The following is a 16,368-nucleotide window of genomic DNA, read 5'->3' on the forward strand; positions in this document are numbered from 1 at the left end:
ATTTTATTTTTCAAAATTGTTTTATTAACTAATTTTTAAAATCTGATTTTAAGAATAAATGAGAAAAATAACATTTGACAAAGAAATTTTGAAAAAAAAAAAAGTGCAAAGAGAAGATGTTATAATTTGTTTTCATATATAATCAAAATAAAAATACAACTTTGAAACATGTTTAAGTTGTGGAGCTTTCTTATTTTAAAAAATAAATTTTTAAGCCTGATCAGATAACTTGATCAGTTAAGATTTTTTATTTTACTGTTTTGAAAATCAAAATCTGTCTTTAAAAGGGAAACTTAAACCCTATTTTACTCTACCCTATCGAATAGAAAAACCCTATTCCACAAGGTTTATGAAGCCAAGGCGTCTAATTTGCAGAGGTTGATTCAACCAAATTCAAAATGACAATGGAATCACAATGGTCAAATCTGCCTTATGATTTGCTGTCACGAATAGCTAGAGATCTAGAACTGATTGATTTTTTAAGCTTTCGTGGTGTTTGCCGTGACTGGAACATTGCTTCTTCGAAAACGTCGCCGCAAGACAAATCTCGTGAATCTGATCTTTGGTTTCTTACTTACGGAGGAGGAGAAGGTTCTCAGTGTTCTCTATTGAATAATGGAGATAAAGTCTACAGTATCAGCATTCCGGAACTTGAAGGAGCAACATGCCTCGCATCCTACGATGGATGGTTGCTTCTGTTCTGCCAAGGTTCGATGTTCTTCTTTTGTCCTTTTTCAAGAGCAAAAATAGAGCTTCCAAATTGTCCTTTCACAGAATTAACGAATCATGTTGCGGCGTTTTCATCTGCTCCCACTTCTCAAGATTGCACTGTTGCTGTGATTAGTCGCAGTCATGAGCGTGATTTGGAACTGTTTGTGCTTTGTAGGGGAGACAATGAATGGGGTAAGCACACTTATCATAGCGATGTACTTGAAACAATTAGAGCTGCTATATTTTATGAAGAGAAATTTCACTTTTTGGACGGGTTCGATATCTTGCTTACATTTGATGCTGCTAAAACCAAAGAATGGAACACTTATCGTATAGTTACAAAACCGCGTGCTTCTACCGTTGGTGTGTTGAATTATCGTGTACGTAAAGACTATTTTGGAAAGAAGGATATAAAGAGAAAACTGGGGTTAGAGGAAGATGTTTCAATTTCTATATGTGGGACGCAGGCTCCATCGGAAAGGTGTGGATATAAGGAAATAATTCAGAGCGAAAGCATTGAGGCAACAGCTGAGGCAACAGCAGCATCTCAAAGTCGTGACCTCAAAGGGATATGGATTCGACCAAGATATCACGTACATCCAGACCAAAAATGGTAACTCGTTAGTTTTGTTGATGAATAATTTGAGTACGGCTTGTCTCGAATGAGCCTGGCGAAAGCTATCCAATTTTTATGAGACTTTGTGTTATGTTGAGTTTTGTTTTTTTTCGGTAACTGAATGAGTGAGACTTTGTTTTGTTTTTTTTTTGTCGTTTCTCTTATGCTTGAGAAACATGGGAAATACTGTTGGTTAAAGTTAGAGCTGGAACACCAATCTCGCCTAGAAATTAAATTAAAATTTCAGATTTCTATTATATTTTCCAACGTCGATAACTAGACAATAAATATATTTTTGTACTCAATTTCCTTTATATTTATTCTTTATTTTTTTATCACAATAAATATCTCTCACATTTTTTCTTATCCATTCTATAATTTAACAGTTACCACAAGTTCGTTGCAATATTTTCCACAGCTTCGAAATAAATTCTAGAAAGTGCAGGAAAGTCGATACAGTGAACTACTAAGATTAGGAAAATCTATCGAACTACCTCCGCAAATCACACTGATCCAAGATCTTCGAACTGAAGTTCATTTTGTTTTTCTTAACAACAAAGTTGGTTTGTTCTGTTTACAATCTTTTTATAGAAAAAGTAAAAGTTTTAAGAGTATTAGTATACACGGAGAAAGTTTTTTTATTTTTTTTATTTATGCTATTATATTTTTCACCTATTAGTATTAGTATAAGTGTTGGCTGTTGATTTTTATGGTAGAAAAATAACAACAAAGAAACAAAAAAAAAAGGAAAAAAAAATTACATTATGTCATTCTCCACAGTCTAAGGTTCTTAGCTTACTTAAAAAAGCTTCTCAATTACTCTTCTATGTCTTAAATAAGATTAGTATATTTGTGAAAAAGAAAAAATAATTTTCATAACAAAATTTATAACATTCATTTTGTGAGAATATTTTTAATATTTAGATTTTAACTTATTTTAATATTTAGATTCTTTAAACATAACTACAAGTTCAACATGAGTATTGTCATATATGTCAATAAACTTTTAAGTCATTTTTTGTTCCTTCAAGTGCTCTAATCAATATAAAGGATGAATTCAATAAATTTATAGTGGCATGAGATTGTTGTTCTTGTTCATACAAACAGAGGTAGTTAATAATGTTTTTAACATTATTTATCATTTTACGAATTGAGCCAACAATACAATTAACATTTTAGCTCTTTATATCCATTGTGATGTAACTAAAAGTAAGAGATAATTACTTTAATGTTGAGGTATATTCTAATTGTTAACATTAAAAAAATTATAAATAATTCTAGTTCTCCATATTTACTATGATGTAACTAAAAATAAAAAATAATTACTTTTATGTTGAGTCATATTATAATTGTTAATATTAAAGAAAGTTGTAAATAATTATGTAATAGTGAGTGACACAATTATAAATACTTTGCATAAAATGTTATGTTCGAAATAATATGTGAAAAAGACATTATAATAGATATATCAAATTAAATTTTAATCTCTTATATACTACGCCAAATCAAAGTTGGTTATTAATTTGATTCTAATTTTAAATCATTAACTATTTAAATATTATAATTTCATTGCATTTTTATCATAACTTAAATTTTATATAATAATTTTTTAATATTTATTTTCAATTTAATCTATATTTAATATACTAAATTTTCTGTGCGAGTCAGGCAATTGTGCTTTTGATTGATTTTGATACAACACTTAATAAAACTCAAGAAATTATACAACTACACGTCTAAGATTTAACAATGGAGGACTGGACCGACCCATGCTCGTTGGTGTGTGATTCATACTATCAGCATGCCCACATGAGAGTTTCTTCTCCAAGACTCCACCTTGACGTTGATGTTGATTCCTTGACCCACGAGCAAGCTGTTACCATTGTTGCTTCGCTTGCAGGTGAAGCTGGTTCAATGGTGGCTCTGAGCTTCTTCAATTAGGCAATTGGGTACTCCAAGTTTCTGACATTTCATGCGTCTTTACATTGTGTGTGCAACGTCTCTCATTGGGAATGGGAATTCAGAGAAAGCACATGAAGTGGTTCAGTGTATGGTGAGGAGTTTTGCTGAGATTGAGAGGTTGAAAGAGGTTGTGGAAATGGTTATTGAGTTGCAAGGCTTGATTCCCAATACTCGAACACTGAATTGGGTCATTAAGATTACTAGTGAAATGGGTTGGGTTGAATATGCAAAGTATTTAAACTGAGGTAGTTTTTTGAAGTTAGCCAGTTAAAAGGTATTTAAACTTTTTATTTATATATATATATATATATATATATATATATATATATATATCGATTCAAACTAACTTAATTAGACTATCAATAAGTTAATTTGATTTAAGTTTAGTAATTAAGTAAATATTTTTATAAAAATAAAACTTATTTTAAAATATAATATATAATTATGAAATTATCTACAAAAATTTATAAAATCTTGATGTATACTTATAAAAGATCATATTTAAAAATATATTTAAAATACACATATAATGTAGTGGATTACTTAACAAAATAAATTATTTAAAATATAATAATTATAAAATTAACTAAAAAATTTATAAAATCATCATGTATATTTTAATAACGGATCACACTTTTAAATGTATTTAAAAATTTCTTAAAATTTAAATAATAATTATTAAATTAACTACAAAAATTTATTGGAGATGCAGGGGATCGAACCCTGTACCTCTCGCATGCAAAGCGAGCGCTCTACCATTTGAGCTACATCCCCAGCTCTGTAGATTGGATTAATATTTTATTATATGAAAAAGGTAATAAAACATGACCTTATCCTTATTAAGCTACCGAAACACACAGGGAGAAGGAAGAAGGGACAATGGCTTCGTTATCGCTATCTCCTTGCATAGCCATGCGAGCACCCACCTACTCTGCTTCTCTGATTCTCACTGTCTCCACATCATCTTCACTCTCTTTCAATGTTTCCCGTAGAGGCTCTAACGCTCGCTCTCCCCTCCTCCATTGCTCCTTCCTCTCATCTCCTTCTTCCCTCTCTTTCCCTTCCTCTGTTTCAGGTACTTCTCACTTTCATTTCCTTTTTCCGATTTTATCGTGCGAGTACTTGCCCTTTTTCATGTGGTTGTTTACCGGTTATGCAAAATGGGTTATTTTGAATTTAACTTGAGCGGGGTTAAATTTTGTCAATGAAATTTCTTTCTGGGTTGTGAAAGAAATTTATCTCTCTCTCTCTCTCTCTTTTTCAATTTAAACCAAATAGGAGTTGATACTGCTACTTACTGATGAAACAATGAGGTTGGATTGTAAGTGGATGGAATTCTCTTCTGAAAGCAAGTGCATATATTAATTATATAGCTAACTAGCAACGTTATTTTCATGCTGGTTTTGTTCTTATTATTTATAATAACATTAAAAATTTAAAATGCTCGCCTTCTTTTCGACATTTTGGTCTGCGGAAAATTGCAATTAGAGGCGTCTCTGAAGTGTGAAAATTGAGCCTAAGTGGAGTAGATCCATTTGAGCTTGCCGCTTGATTCATGGCTACATTTGGTTTATTCATTCAATTGAGGAGAACCAGTTTTACTTATAATACTAATATCCCTCAATTGCATTTTTTAAGATGCTGAATGAGTGCAGCAATGCTTTTATTTGTTGTGATGAAAATCCTTGTTCTTCTTTCTCTAAGGATTTAGGATTGTGATCTGGTATTTGTACTACTTTGTATTATCCATACCATAATTCGTTCCAGAACTTCGTTGTTGTGTTGGCTGGTGTACTAATATGGATGTTGAATTCCTTGGTCCTCCTGGCTCAAAGTAAAGGATTTTGGTAGGTTAGGATGGAGAAGAGATTCCAATGACACCAATAACATGTGTCAGTTAGGAATACTTCAATGACATCCTTTGATGAACATCATTGAGGAAATTAGGAAACTCAAACAATAACATATTTGGCCAAGAAAACTTCTGAATGAATAACTTGACAAAGAGAAAGAGAAAAGACCAGAGCTCTTAACAATTTACTAATACTGACTGTTTAGCTTTGAATTGTTTGGTGCATTTGTTTAATCTGCATGGATATAAATAAACTTCTTGTTCAAACTTAGCTTGACTTGTTCTCAACTAATTTTTCACTGTTAAGGCTTGTCACTTGGATTGGACTTGACATCTAATATTGGGGTGAGAAGGGGAAAAGGTTGTGGCTTGGTTGTGAGGGCAGGCAAGGCTGCTCTTTGTCAGACTAAGAGAAGCAGATCAAGAAAATCATTGGCTCGCACCCATGGTTTCCGCAAACGGATGAGCACACCAGGTGGAAGAGCTGTCCTTAAGCGACGACGTGCCAAGGGACGGAAAGTCCTTTGCACCAAGTCCCACCCAAATAGTGGCAAATAAGGTTTAAATCTATTCTATTTCAGTGGGTAAATGTATTGATTCCTGTTGTCTGCATTTCAAGCTTGTCGTTTATTTTTTCCTAACAGTGGTCTTTTGTTTGCTGTTGATTTAATAATTTATTATTTTTTATGCTTACCTTCTGTCTTTGTCATCTATAACTCTTGCTACGTTATTTATATACTTGCTATGAAGATGTTTGGTGTAAAACAAATATCAAACTAGACTTGATGGAATGACCAACAATATAATTCGTTTTGCATGTATTCTATGGTAACCACTGATAAATTTTCTTTTGATTGTGGTTTCTTGTTTTGAAAAACAAAATTGTGTATTTCGGTGATTGATATTTCTTCTTTAGTCATACATTTTAAGCCTCCTTTTGTTTTGTTTACAGCTGAACTTATATTGACATTAGTTGCGACATTACCTGTTGTGAACATCGTCAAATTCCCCTTTCACATTGTTGGGTGCTATAGACAGGATAATCAACATTCAAGTCATTCAAAAATGAGATTTTCTCTCTTGTGTTCTTCTTTTGCTTATCGTGTAAAAGTAGTGGAACAGTTTTTTAAGTGGAATGTTTAAGCCTTATTTTTTGGGTGTGTTGATGTTTAAGGTACAACCTTGTTTTAACTTGATCGTAGAATATAGTTTAAGGTACAACCTTGTTTTAACTTGATCATAGAATATAGTTTAAGGTACAACCTTGTTTTAGATTCAGTATCTTATGAAATCCAATTAAGTCTTAGCTTTCAATAACTGGTAAAATGGTTTGTCACTATGAAGGTAAGACACACTAGTTTGCTTTTGCCAGGTATTGATTTATACAAGTATTTGACACTTGTATGTATGCGTGTTATAGGCATTTAACAAGGATAGCAATTTGTTACTTATTAGCATGAGAATAATGAGTATTATTCTTAAGCTTTTGGATTTCATGTTGAGGACAGAAGGAAAAACAAAGGATTAGTGATTATGACCTCTTGTTTGGAAATTAATTCAATATGAGAGGAAGGGTTAGAGTTTTTTTTTAAATTCCCAAAACTCTCTTAAATTTGTTTTCTTAAATTTTCTCATTTTGAAAATTTTAGTAATTTTTATTTATTTATATTTTTATTTGTTAGATTAAATATTTAGCACGAGAGAGTTAGACTAATATATATATATATATATATATATATACCACGATCTAGAGTAAGAATTGTTTTAAAAATTATAAAAAATAGAAATAAATAATTAAAAATTATTTTTTAAAAAAAAGATAAAATAACATATAAATAAAAAATATAAAAAAGTAATAATATTATTTATATGTTAAACTATTTGTTACTTTTTTCTTTCAGTATTAAATATTTAAATAAATATTTACTTTTTTTTCTCCTCCTTTCTTTCAATTTTTTTTTTCTTTAAACTTTCAAACAAAGCTTTAAACAATTGAATTCAATTATCAATTTACTAACACTTTACTGTTTGGAAAGAATCTTGACATGAAGGATTAAATTTGCATTTATGAATAATAAGAGAAAAACATATTAATATTTTTTCAATTCTCTTCTTAATTATTTTGTTGGGACAACTTTATGATACTAATAGTTAAATTCTTGATCAAAATTGATTATGCAATTATTAAAATTTCTTTTGTTTCTTAATTAAATATGTATTTATCAAGTATTTTTTGTGTAAATATTAGTAATTCTTAAGTTTATTTTTTTTAAAGTTTTCTCATCTTGGAGATTTTAGTAATTCACACAATGAGGTTTATCATATATATATTTATTTGGTAGATTAAATATTTAACGTGGTTTACAGTTAGAATAGAAAGAAAATAATATATGTATGTGTGTGTATATATATATTTCAAAAAATATTTTTTTTAGAGTGAAAATTTTTAGAAACTTATAAAAATAAAAATAGAAATTTAAAATATATTAATGTTTAGAGAGAAAAAAATATTTATTTTTTTAAAAAAGATAAGAAAAATATATGAATAAAAAAATATAAAAAATAATAATAGCATTTATATATTAAACTTTTTGTTATCCTCCCTTTTCGGTGTTAAATATCTAAATAAGGAAAATATTTATCCTCCTTGTCTTCCTTTCTTTTCTTCTCACAAATTTTTTTTTCCTCTTCCATTAAACTTTTAAACAAAGTTTTAATAATTGAATTCAATTATTAATTCACTAACATTTTGCTGTTTGGAAAGAATCTTGACATGAACGATTGTATTTGCATTTATGAATAATGAGAGAAAAACGTATTAATATTTTCTTAATTCTCTTTCTAATTATTTTGTAGAGACAATTTCATGATATTAATGATTTAATTCTTGATCAAAATTGATTATGCAACTATTAAAATTTCTTTTATTTTTTTATTAAATATATATTTATCAAGTTATTTTTTATATAAAATGTAAGCTAAAACACTATATTATTAAATGTATTTAGCTCAATTTTGCATTTTGTCTATTATTGCATAATAATAATATTTTTTGCATTATTCTCTTAAGCAAATAAATTTTTGTTAAGTAAATTTTAATTTGGTGCATTTTAGCCAAGTTGGCTCAAGTAAATCATTTTCGCTTAAATAAATTAATTTTTGCTTAAGTGAATGATACTGTTCTCTATTCTAAATTTATTTAAAATTAATTAAATTTGTTTGATATGTCTTAAGCGAATTCTATTTTGCTTAAGTATATATGAGTTTGTTAAAGCAGATTACAAAATTTAAATCAATGATTTTTAATTCTAAATTTGCTTAAGATTAATTATTTTTACTTAAAACGCATTTAAGCAAATATAATTTTACTTAAGATATGTTTAAGAAAATATAATTTTATTTAAGTGAAAATATCTTAAAGTCTTATTCTGTCTTGCTTAGGAGAGTTTTATACATTATTAAGCATTATTTTTTTAAGCAAGACAAATTTTGTTAAGAAGCAGACTCCAAGATCATGTTCACACCATTGCAGAGGTTGTGGATCCCGTCTTCACTCCCACTTATCATCTTCTACTAATACGATTTTGTGTTTGTAAAAAATATTAATGTCTCTACCCATTCCATTTACAAAGGGAAATGATCTATTAACACCCTTAAAATGGAGTGTGAAAAATAAAATGGGTGAAGAAAAAAGATAAAAAAAATAAAAGTTCAATATGCCATATAAAAAAAGGTAGGACAAAGAACGTAATGAATAAATGTAAAAAACATTGAGTGTTAAAATATAATAATTGATTTACAAGTGTTCTTAAAAGTTATAGGCATGTTTTCTATTCCATCAAATATTATGTAAAATTACTTTTGTTTCATTGATTAAAAAAATTTAATATTTTTTCTCTTATTCATTTTAATCTAAAAATAATAAATAAATAAATATTTATTTTTTTGTTTTAATTTTAAAATAATAGTAAAATAAAATGTTTTAAAAGTTAAGGTAGAGAGATGCATCGGTGTTAGTGTTGAGTTAAGTTTCTACCTTTTAAAATATACTAGTTTCTTTAAACAACTTCCAAGTGTCTTATTCATAACATTGGTTTTGACATTTATTATATGAGATACTAAATTTATTAAACAATATAAAAGCCCGACCTTTGATACCGATTAAAATAAAACCTTTTTTTTTATTCTTTTTTACATCTTTATTCTTTGTTCAATTTAAATTTAAAATTATAACTCCTGCATCTTTATTCTTTATTATTGAATCATTTTAATTTTTAATAATTAATATAATATAAATTTTAATTAAAAATAAACTTGAAATGTTGTAATTTTTTTTTCAAAAATTAATATATTAACTACATGTAATATATTTTTAATATTTATAATTTAGTTAAAAAATTCTTATAAAAAAGAAAGGAGTACTTAACTTATTTAAGGTTAATTTGGATATGTCAAAACTAAATTCTACTCTGATATGTTGACTTAATTAATGCGGGCATCTAAAATTTGCCAGAATGTTTTTGTTCAATAACTTAAAATGTGTTGACTTTGAAGTTTCAAAGAATGTTCTAAGAATTAAAGTTGTAGGTAAGATAGGAATTAATTTCTAGTAAGGATATTGTTTTGGTCGACTACCTTTATTAGTTGTACAAATGCTCAAAGCAATTAATTGCAATATCGAAAATACTTAAGAGTTATATATTATTTTTGGGTCCAAATTATGCTGTTACGCATTAATGTGTCATTATTATTAATTCTTGTCAAATTACGTGACATTAATTACTCTTCTAATATCTAAAATAAGTTTTTTTTTTTGGTAATATCACATTCAAATTATTCATTAATTACTTATAAATAAAAACTATTATTTAATAATTATTTAATAAGTATCTTAATAAAACATATAAATAATACACAAAAAAGTGAATTGAGACTTGTTTTTTAATAATTTTCTAATTAAAATACATATAAAATTATTTTTCTAAGACCTTATTTGCCTATCAAATGGCAAGGACACGCAACATGTAAAGAGCAAACATCTCTGTTATTGAGACTAATATTTCCACTTTTAGAGTGAAAGTAATATCATCGGATCTGAAACTTTGTGAATTGTTGATATGTCACATAAATTTTAAAATATTTAAGATTATTTTTAGTGATAATTAATGCTAAAATGAAAATAAATATTTTATATTATCTAATATTTTTTTAAAATTATTAATTTTAATAAGTCAAATAATTATAAATTTAATTTCAATTTTTATGCACACTAATGTCAATTAAATTTATTACAACTAATTTTTTTTACTAAAAATTAATACTATAATTAAAATTAAATTCTTAAAATTTCTAATTTTATTTTTTAAATTGGTAATCTTGTTTGTAAAATTTTTAATTTTAATAGCTCAATCAATTATAAATTTATTTTAAATTTTTATGAAAATATGTCAACTAAATTTATTACAACTAATTTTTTTACTAACAATTAATACTGCAATAAAAAATAAATTATTATAATTCTTAATCTTATTTTTTCTAATTCATAATCTTAAATACTTTTAAAAATTTATATCACGTGTCAATATTTCATAAAATATCATTTCAGATTTAAAAGTACTAGTCTCACTTCACAAGTGAAGACGCTGTTATTTTTAAAAATTTCATAGCATTATTTTAAAATATACTATGCTTATTTTAATTTTTTTTTAAAAAATAACATTCATAAAGACGCAATAAAGTCTGTAACATGAAAAAAGGTTTTAAAAAAATAATTTTATATGTATACTAATTAAGAAAATAATTTGTAAAAATATATTATTAAAATAAAAAAAGCAGATTTATAATTTTGAAAGCGAAAAGACATGTTAGTGTGACGGATGTGTTACGATTATTGATATCCATGAAACTCAATTATCCGGCGATCAAGCCAATTACACCTTAGCAATTTATTGTGGTCTTCTATTCAGTTTTCTACATTTTTAATCTCTTACTTATTTTGCCCTTCAATTCCTGCCGTTTATCCTGCTCATTCAATTCATTCTTCTAATACTAGTTCATTACATTGATTATAGAGTTCGATTTCAGAATTTTGTTATAATTATGATAATTTATTTCTTGTGTTTTTCAATTAGTGAAAATGATCAAACTTCTTATTAATTAATTTAAAAGGTAATAATGGATGTTATCTTATTTAAAAAACAAAAGTCACCAGAAAATTATTTATTATTTCTTTGATAAAAACAATTCACTTATTCCATAAGCTTATGAGCCAATCCAGAAAGAAAGACTACAATGTTATAGAAATTTTTTTATTAGTACACTTTTATATTTTTAACAATTTTTTATTATTTAAAAAAACCATGTAAGATTAATTGAATAAAAAAAACTCATATTTATCCAACAATATACATTGTTAGTATTTTTACAAATAAAGTTGTATTCCTTTTTTATTTGTTATGTTTTTAATAAAATCTTTACTTATCACTTTTAAAGTTTAAGATAATGTTAATTATTTTGATAAATTAAATCCTTAATTTTAAAAAAATAATAAAAAGTAGTAACAGCCATAAAAAATAACAAAAACGCTAATATCAAATTTATTTTTTAATTCCAATGTCAAATTGTAATGTGATAAAAAAAAGTGGAAATATATATTATATGTGTTTGTGATTATGACAAATGATCCTTGTCCTATGATGCTTCCACGAATCGTGTCAAAACGGGTCTTAATGTGTGGCGCATTACACGTTTGGTGTCTAATATTCCTTTTTCTGGATTTTTAATGTTTTTTGGTTGACCTTCCTTGCAGGGCCTTGTATTTCTCCATTTATTTTGCAATGTATGCTCAATAAATTGATTGTTTTACTCTCTCATTTTGTTTGGCATTTAAATTAGAAAAAGGCCATCTGTAAAGTATGTTCAAATTTTTACGTATTTTAAATAAAATCAAAATTTATTTTAATAATTTACAATAATATTAAATGTCAATTTTTTTTTCAAATAAAACTTTAATTTTATTCGTTTTAATACCGTCGCTCTCTGAGTCTCTTGCTGCATGAGACAATTCGCCCAAATATCTGTAAGTCAACAACAACAAAAGATAAAAGAATATTTGTACCAATCTTTTATCTTTTATTAGTTCTCAATGGTATTTAATTTACTAATGTGTCAGAAAAATTTATTTCAGCGAAGTTAAAATTGTAAGATGAGCTAAAAAGAAATATCTATTCATTAAAAAATCTGCAATAATATTAATTTAAATCGACACAAATTTGAGCAAAAATAATAATTATAATAATTATCGAATACTTTCATTGATGAAAGCAAGCAGCGTATTCGAAAAGCATATGAGCCAGTCTAGGAAGAAACTTTTGGACAGCTATCCGTGGTTTTTTTTTTTTTTTTTATCAGTTTGGTGCAAAATTTAAAATTATAATTAAAAAATGTGATTTTTTTTTTACTAACTGATATAGTTCTTATCTGCTGGTGGCATGTTAATTATTTTATATTTTTTAAAAATAAAAATGTAAAAATAAAAAATTCCTACTAAGGATACACAGATCTTCTAGAAATTCTTCTCCTCTGAAGCAAGATGATTTCCTTGCAAATACCTCTGACTTCTCCCTGTATAACGCGTGGGAGGTGTACCTGCAAAAGGCACTCTGATAGTAAAGTCAGATGTCAGTTTATACAGTAAATACTATTAGATATTCGAAAGTTAACCCTTTACTTGTACTTCTTTTTTCCTTTTATAGACAGTATTTTGGGTTAATGGACTTTATGAGTCAGCCCTATTCCTTATGTTTAGATACATAATTAATTATTATTTTCCTTAATCTGCACCCATGTCTAATTTATCATAATCTAACAGGGTGTTCATCCTTGTGTCGAAGGGGTACTCGAATTCCTTTATCTGCTATAATGGCCGAGTGGTGCCTTGTCTAGTACACTAGCCCCCCAAGCCTGAGGAGGTACGACGCAAGGGTTTAATAAGGTTTGTTGACCTTGTCGGCACCATAACTCTTCTTTTAAGTGACTGATATGATCAATTTTACCGATAAGGTGTTCAGTTTTAAAAATACGGTGGTGTTCAGCCGAATAGGTATTCGGGTTCTTTTTTCTGGTGTTAAGGCCGAGTATACCGCTATTTTAAGTACATTTTAAATCTCTCTAAAATTTAGGGTTTTCTCGTGGTTCGTGCTCTGAAACGAAAGTTTGTGTGTTCTGAATCGTTAATCTAAAAAAGATCTAATGGTTGAAAGAAGGTGTGACTCTTCATCTGCCTGAAACCATATGCTCTATAAATATGTGGTAGTCTAGGTATCATATACATTTTCTGCTCTAAATCGAGAGGTATATTGTGCTTATATTGTTTAGAAGCTTTTTTTCTTCTTCTTGAGAATTTCTTGAAATTACGCTTGTTTTATTTTACCCTTACTTTCTTTTCTTGTTCTTCTTATGACCTATTCCATCGAGTGGAAGGATTCATTGCCAGATCTAGCAAGGCTAACTACTCCTTTTGAGGTTGGGGACCTCGGTGAGATTGAAAGGTTTGAAGAGGTTTCTTCGCGGCCGAATGATGTTGTGAATGAGCCGAACATAACTGCTAGGAAACTTGAAGACAATACCAAATCATCTGACGCTTGCCACGATGGTTTTGAGTCAAGCGAGTCGTTACCAAATGCTAGCCCCCAAGAGAAAGGCCTACGTTTCTGCTTTGTACAATTCTTGGATATGAGTTGGTAAATAGTGAAGTGGCTATATACTTCTCTCATTTTTAACAAAATAAACAACTTCAAGCCTTCGTAAATCATTGTGATATCATTATGGGAGGCTTCAGACCTTTATCCGATAACTATTAATGTTTGCCGAGGGGATGACTCTGGTAACCCCGAGCTGGTGTTTTTAGAGGGATGATATTGAGATGGTTGACACCTTCTTTGTATATGAGTATATATATGTTTAGGGAATTAAGTGTAAGACTTCCTTTTGACGATTTTCAAATGGGTGTGTTGAGTGTTTTGATTGTTGCGCCAACGACACAACTTCATCTGAATGGGTGGGCGGCGATGCAGGTATTTAGGATTTTGTATAAATTTCACTATATAGAGCCTAGTGTAGGTTTATTTCTTCATTTTTTCTGTACCTGTCCTTCAGACAAAGCGAGATAGGTATCTTTAATAACCGAACTGCCACTTTTTAAGCCTTATACTTCATCATTTAAAGGTTTTAAAATCGGTTACTTCAAAGTAACCGTGCACCCTATTAGTAGAAAATATTTTTTTTTATAATGAAAACAAACCTCTTTTCCCTTTTCACTGGACCTGGTTACCTTGTCAGTATGACATATTTCTTGAGGAAATGTTATCAGCTTTGGAATATTTGAAGTCTCTTCTTACGGAGCTTCGTGTTCGAGCCTTTATACTTTTACTGAAGTCTCTCTAACCTCACTTGGATATGGATGGTATGTCTCATGCTTTTGGTTCATAACTTGGACACCAGATTATATTGATTTGACTTCTTGTTTCCACTGTAGGTATAATGGCTCAACGGGGACTTGGTGTCAACTATTGCCGAGGTTTGAGGCAATGAGCTCCTGGAGGGACCTCGGTTGAGGAACACCGAGGAGTTGGATGAAGTCGTGGCAAGGGAAAGGCACAAAGCTGATGTTAAGATGAGAGCGTTTGTTGCCGAATGCAACGACAAAATAGTTGTCGAGCATGAGGCCGACTTTAATCATGCCATGCGGCAAGCTTTTGAATTTTGACAAGTCCCTGCCGACTTTCGCTTCAATCTAACTAGGGATTTCTTTAGTGGGAAGTTTCTACCTTTTGATGAAGTGGAAGAAGAGGTAAAACCTAACATCGAGGCACCCTGTCAAAGTCGCGCTGATGCCGAAGACGCCCTTACATGTTTGTCATTTTATTATGTTATACCTTATTCATTTCCTTTATCTTTATGTCGTGAACCAAGATTTAATCGTAATTGGTCGTAATGGGTACTTAGTATAATTCAATTTTAATTGAGTAGGGTATTCGAGAGTAGTTTAATTCATCCTTAATCGAGAGGGGTTCTCGGGAGGGAATAATTTGACTCATCCTTAACCAAGTGGGGTGTTCGGAAGGGAATAACTGTAATTGATTCATTCTTGGCCAAGTAAAAAACTTGAGAGAGACTAATTTAATTGATTCATCCTTAACTGAGTGGTGTACTCGAGAGGGAACAATTTAATTGATTCATCCTTAACCGAGTGGGGTGCTCGGGAGGAAATAATTTAATTGATTCATCCTTAACTGAGTAAGGTACTCGGGAGGGAACAATTTAATTGATTCATCCTTAACCGAGTGGGGTATTTGGGAGGGAATAATTTAATTGATTCATCCTTAACTGAGTGAGGTACTCAGGAGGGAATAAGTGAAAATGCATAATAGCCGAATACTTTGTAGAAAGGTAATTTTACTAACGAAGTGCCTCATTAAAAACCTTCTCAGGAAAATCCCTTTTCACTTTTTTTTTAAGGGGACAAAACCTGAACGAGGAAAAGAGTACGCTGATTTACATAAGCTTTAACTAAAATAATGTTTAAGGTGTGACACATTCCAGGTCCTCAGTATAGCTTTCCTTTCGAGTTTTTCTAGTTTGTATGATCCATTATTGAGGCAGACTGTTACCTGAAAAGGTCCATCCCAGTTGGTTGCAAGCTTCCCTTCTCGTCAGTCTCATATGACTTCCCCGTGGCTCTCCATACCAAGTCTCCATCCTGAAACTTCTTGGTTTAAGTTTTGAATTTAACATCTAAGGATTCATCATTAGAGTGTTCATCAAAGTGTTGCCTCTGAAAAGATGATTCTCCAATTTCAACCAGGACCATGGCGTCAGTACCATATGTTAACCAAAAAGGTGTTTCCTTTGTGGTTGTTTGGGGAGTACACCGATAAGCATATAAAATGTTGGGTAATTTTTCTGCCCATTCACCTTTTACCGAACCCAATCTTCTTTTAAGTTCATGTAAGATGACCTTACTTGCTGCCTCAACTTGTCCATTAGTTTGAGGATGTTCGACAGAAGTGACTCAGTGCTTAATATGTAATTCTTCTAGAAATTCGTTAAAGCACTGATCTGTTAATTGTAGACCATTAGCAAGCGGCTCTGCTTCAATCTATTTAGTAAAATAATCAATAGCGACGATAAAAAATTTGCACTGTCCTTTAGCCAAAGGGAAGGGTCC

General features: G+C 29.3%; 2 protein-coding genes and 1 non-coding gene across 4 annotated transcripts; 2 read left to right on the top strand and 1 right to left on the bottom strand.

The window, feature by feature from the left end:
* Positions 1–404: 404 nt before the first annotated feature.
* Positions 405–1,328, top strand: LOC113852095 (F-box/kelch-repeat protein At1g57790-like). The gene has a single exon (XM_027482349.1). It carries the CDS (start codon positions 405–407, stop codon positions 1,326–1,328), a length of 924 nt encoding a protein of 307 aa, XP_027338150.1.
* Positions 1,329–3,990: 2,662 nt separating this feature from the next.
* Positions 3,991–4,063, bottom strand: TRNAA-UGC. Its single transcript has one exon. It is a non-coding gene; the product is annotated as a tRNA-Ala (tRNA).
* Positions 4,064–4,153: 90 nt separating this feature from the next.
* Positions 4,154–6,730, top strand: LOC113849048 (50S ribosomal protein L34, chloroplastic). Of its 2 annotated transcripts, XM_027478627.1 has the most exons (3): positions 4,154–4,364; positions 5,449–5,700; positions 6,094–6,730. In XM_027478627.1, the coding sequence occupies exons 1-2, from the start codon at positions 4,169–4,171 to the stop codon at positions 5,697–5,699; spliced, it is 447 nt and encodes a 148-aa protein (XP_027334428.1). In that variant the 5' UTR covers positions 4,154–4,168; the 3' UTR covers position 5,700; positions 6,094–6,730. The 2 variants fall into 2 exon arrangements, with proteins under 2 accessions (XP_027334428.1, XP_027334418.1); XM_027478617.1 differs by lacking the exon at positions 6,094–6,730 and having other exon boundaries at positions 4,162–4,364; positions 5,449–5,943.
* The last annotated feature ends 9,638 nt before the right edge of the window (positions 6,731–16,368 follow it).

Source organism: Abrus precatorius, unplaced genomic scaffold (genome assembly GCF_003935025.1).
Source record: "Abrus precatorius isolate BTA unplaced genomic scaffold, Abrus_2018 Scaffold10, whole genome shotgun sequence".
Lineage (NCBI taxonomy): Eukaryota > Viridiplantae > Streptophyta > Magnoliopsida > Fabales > Fabaceae > Abrus > Abrus precatorius.

What these genes read in the sequence shown, in the direction of transcription:
- LOC113852095 (XM_027482349.1), top strand. Translation starts at nt 405, where the DNA reads ATGGAATCACAATGGTCAAATCTGCCTTATGATTTGCTGTCACGAATA.
- LOC113849048 (XM_027478627.1), top strand. Translation starts at nt 4,169, where the DNA reads ATGGCTTCGTTATCGCTATCTCCTTGCATAGCCATGCGAGCACCCACC. An exon ending in TTTCCCTTCCTCTGTTTCAG is followed by an intron (nt 4,365 to 5,448) that starts GTACTTCTCACT and finishes TTCACTGTTAAG; the next exon opens with GCTTGTCACTTGGATTGGAC.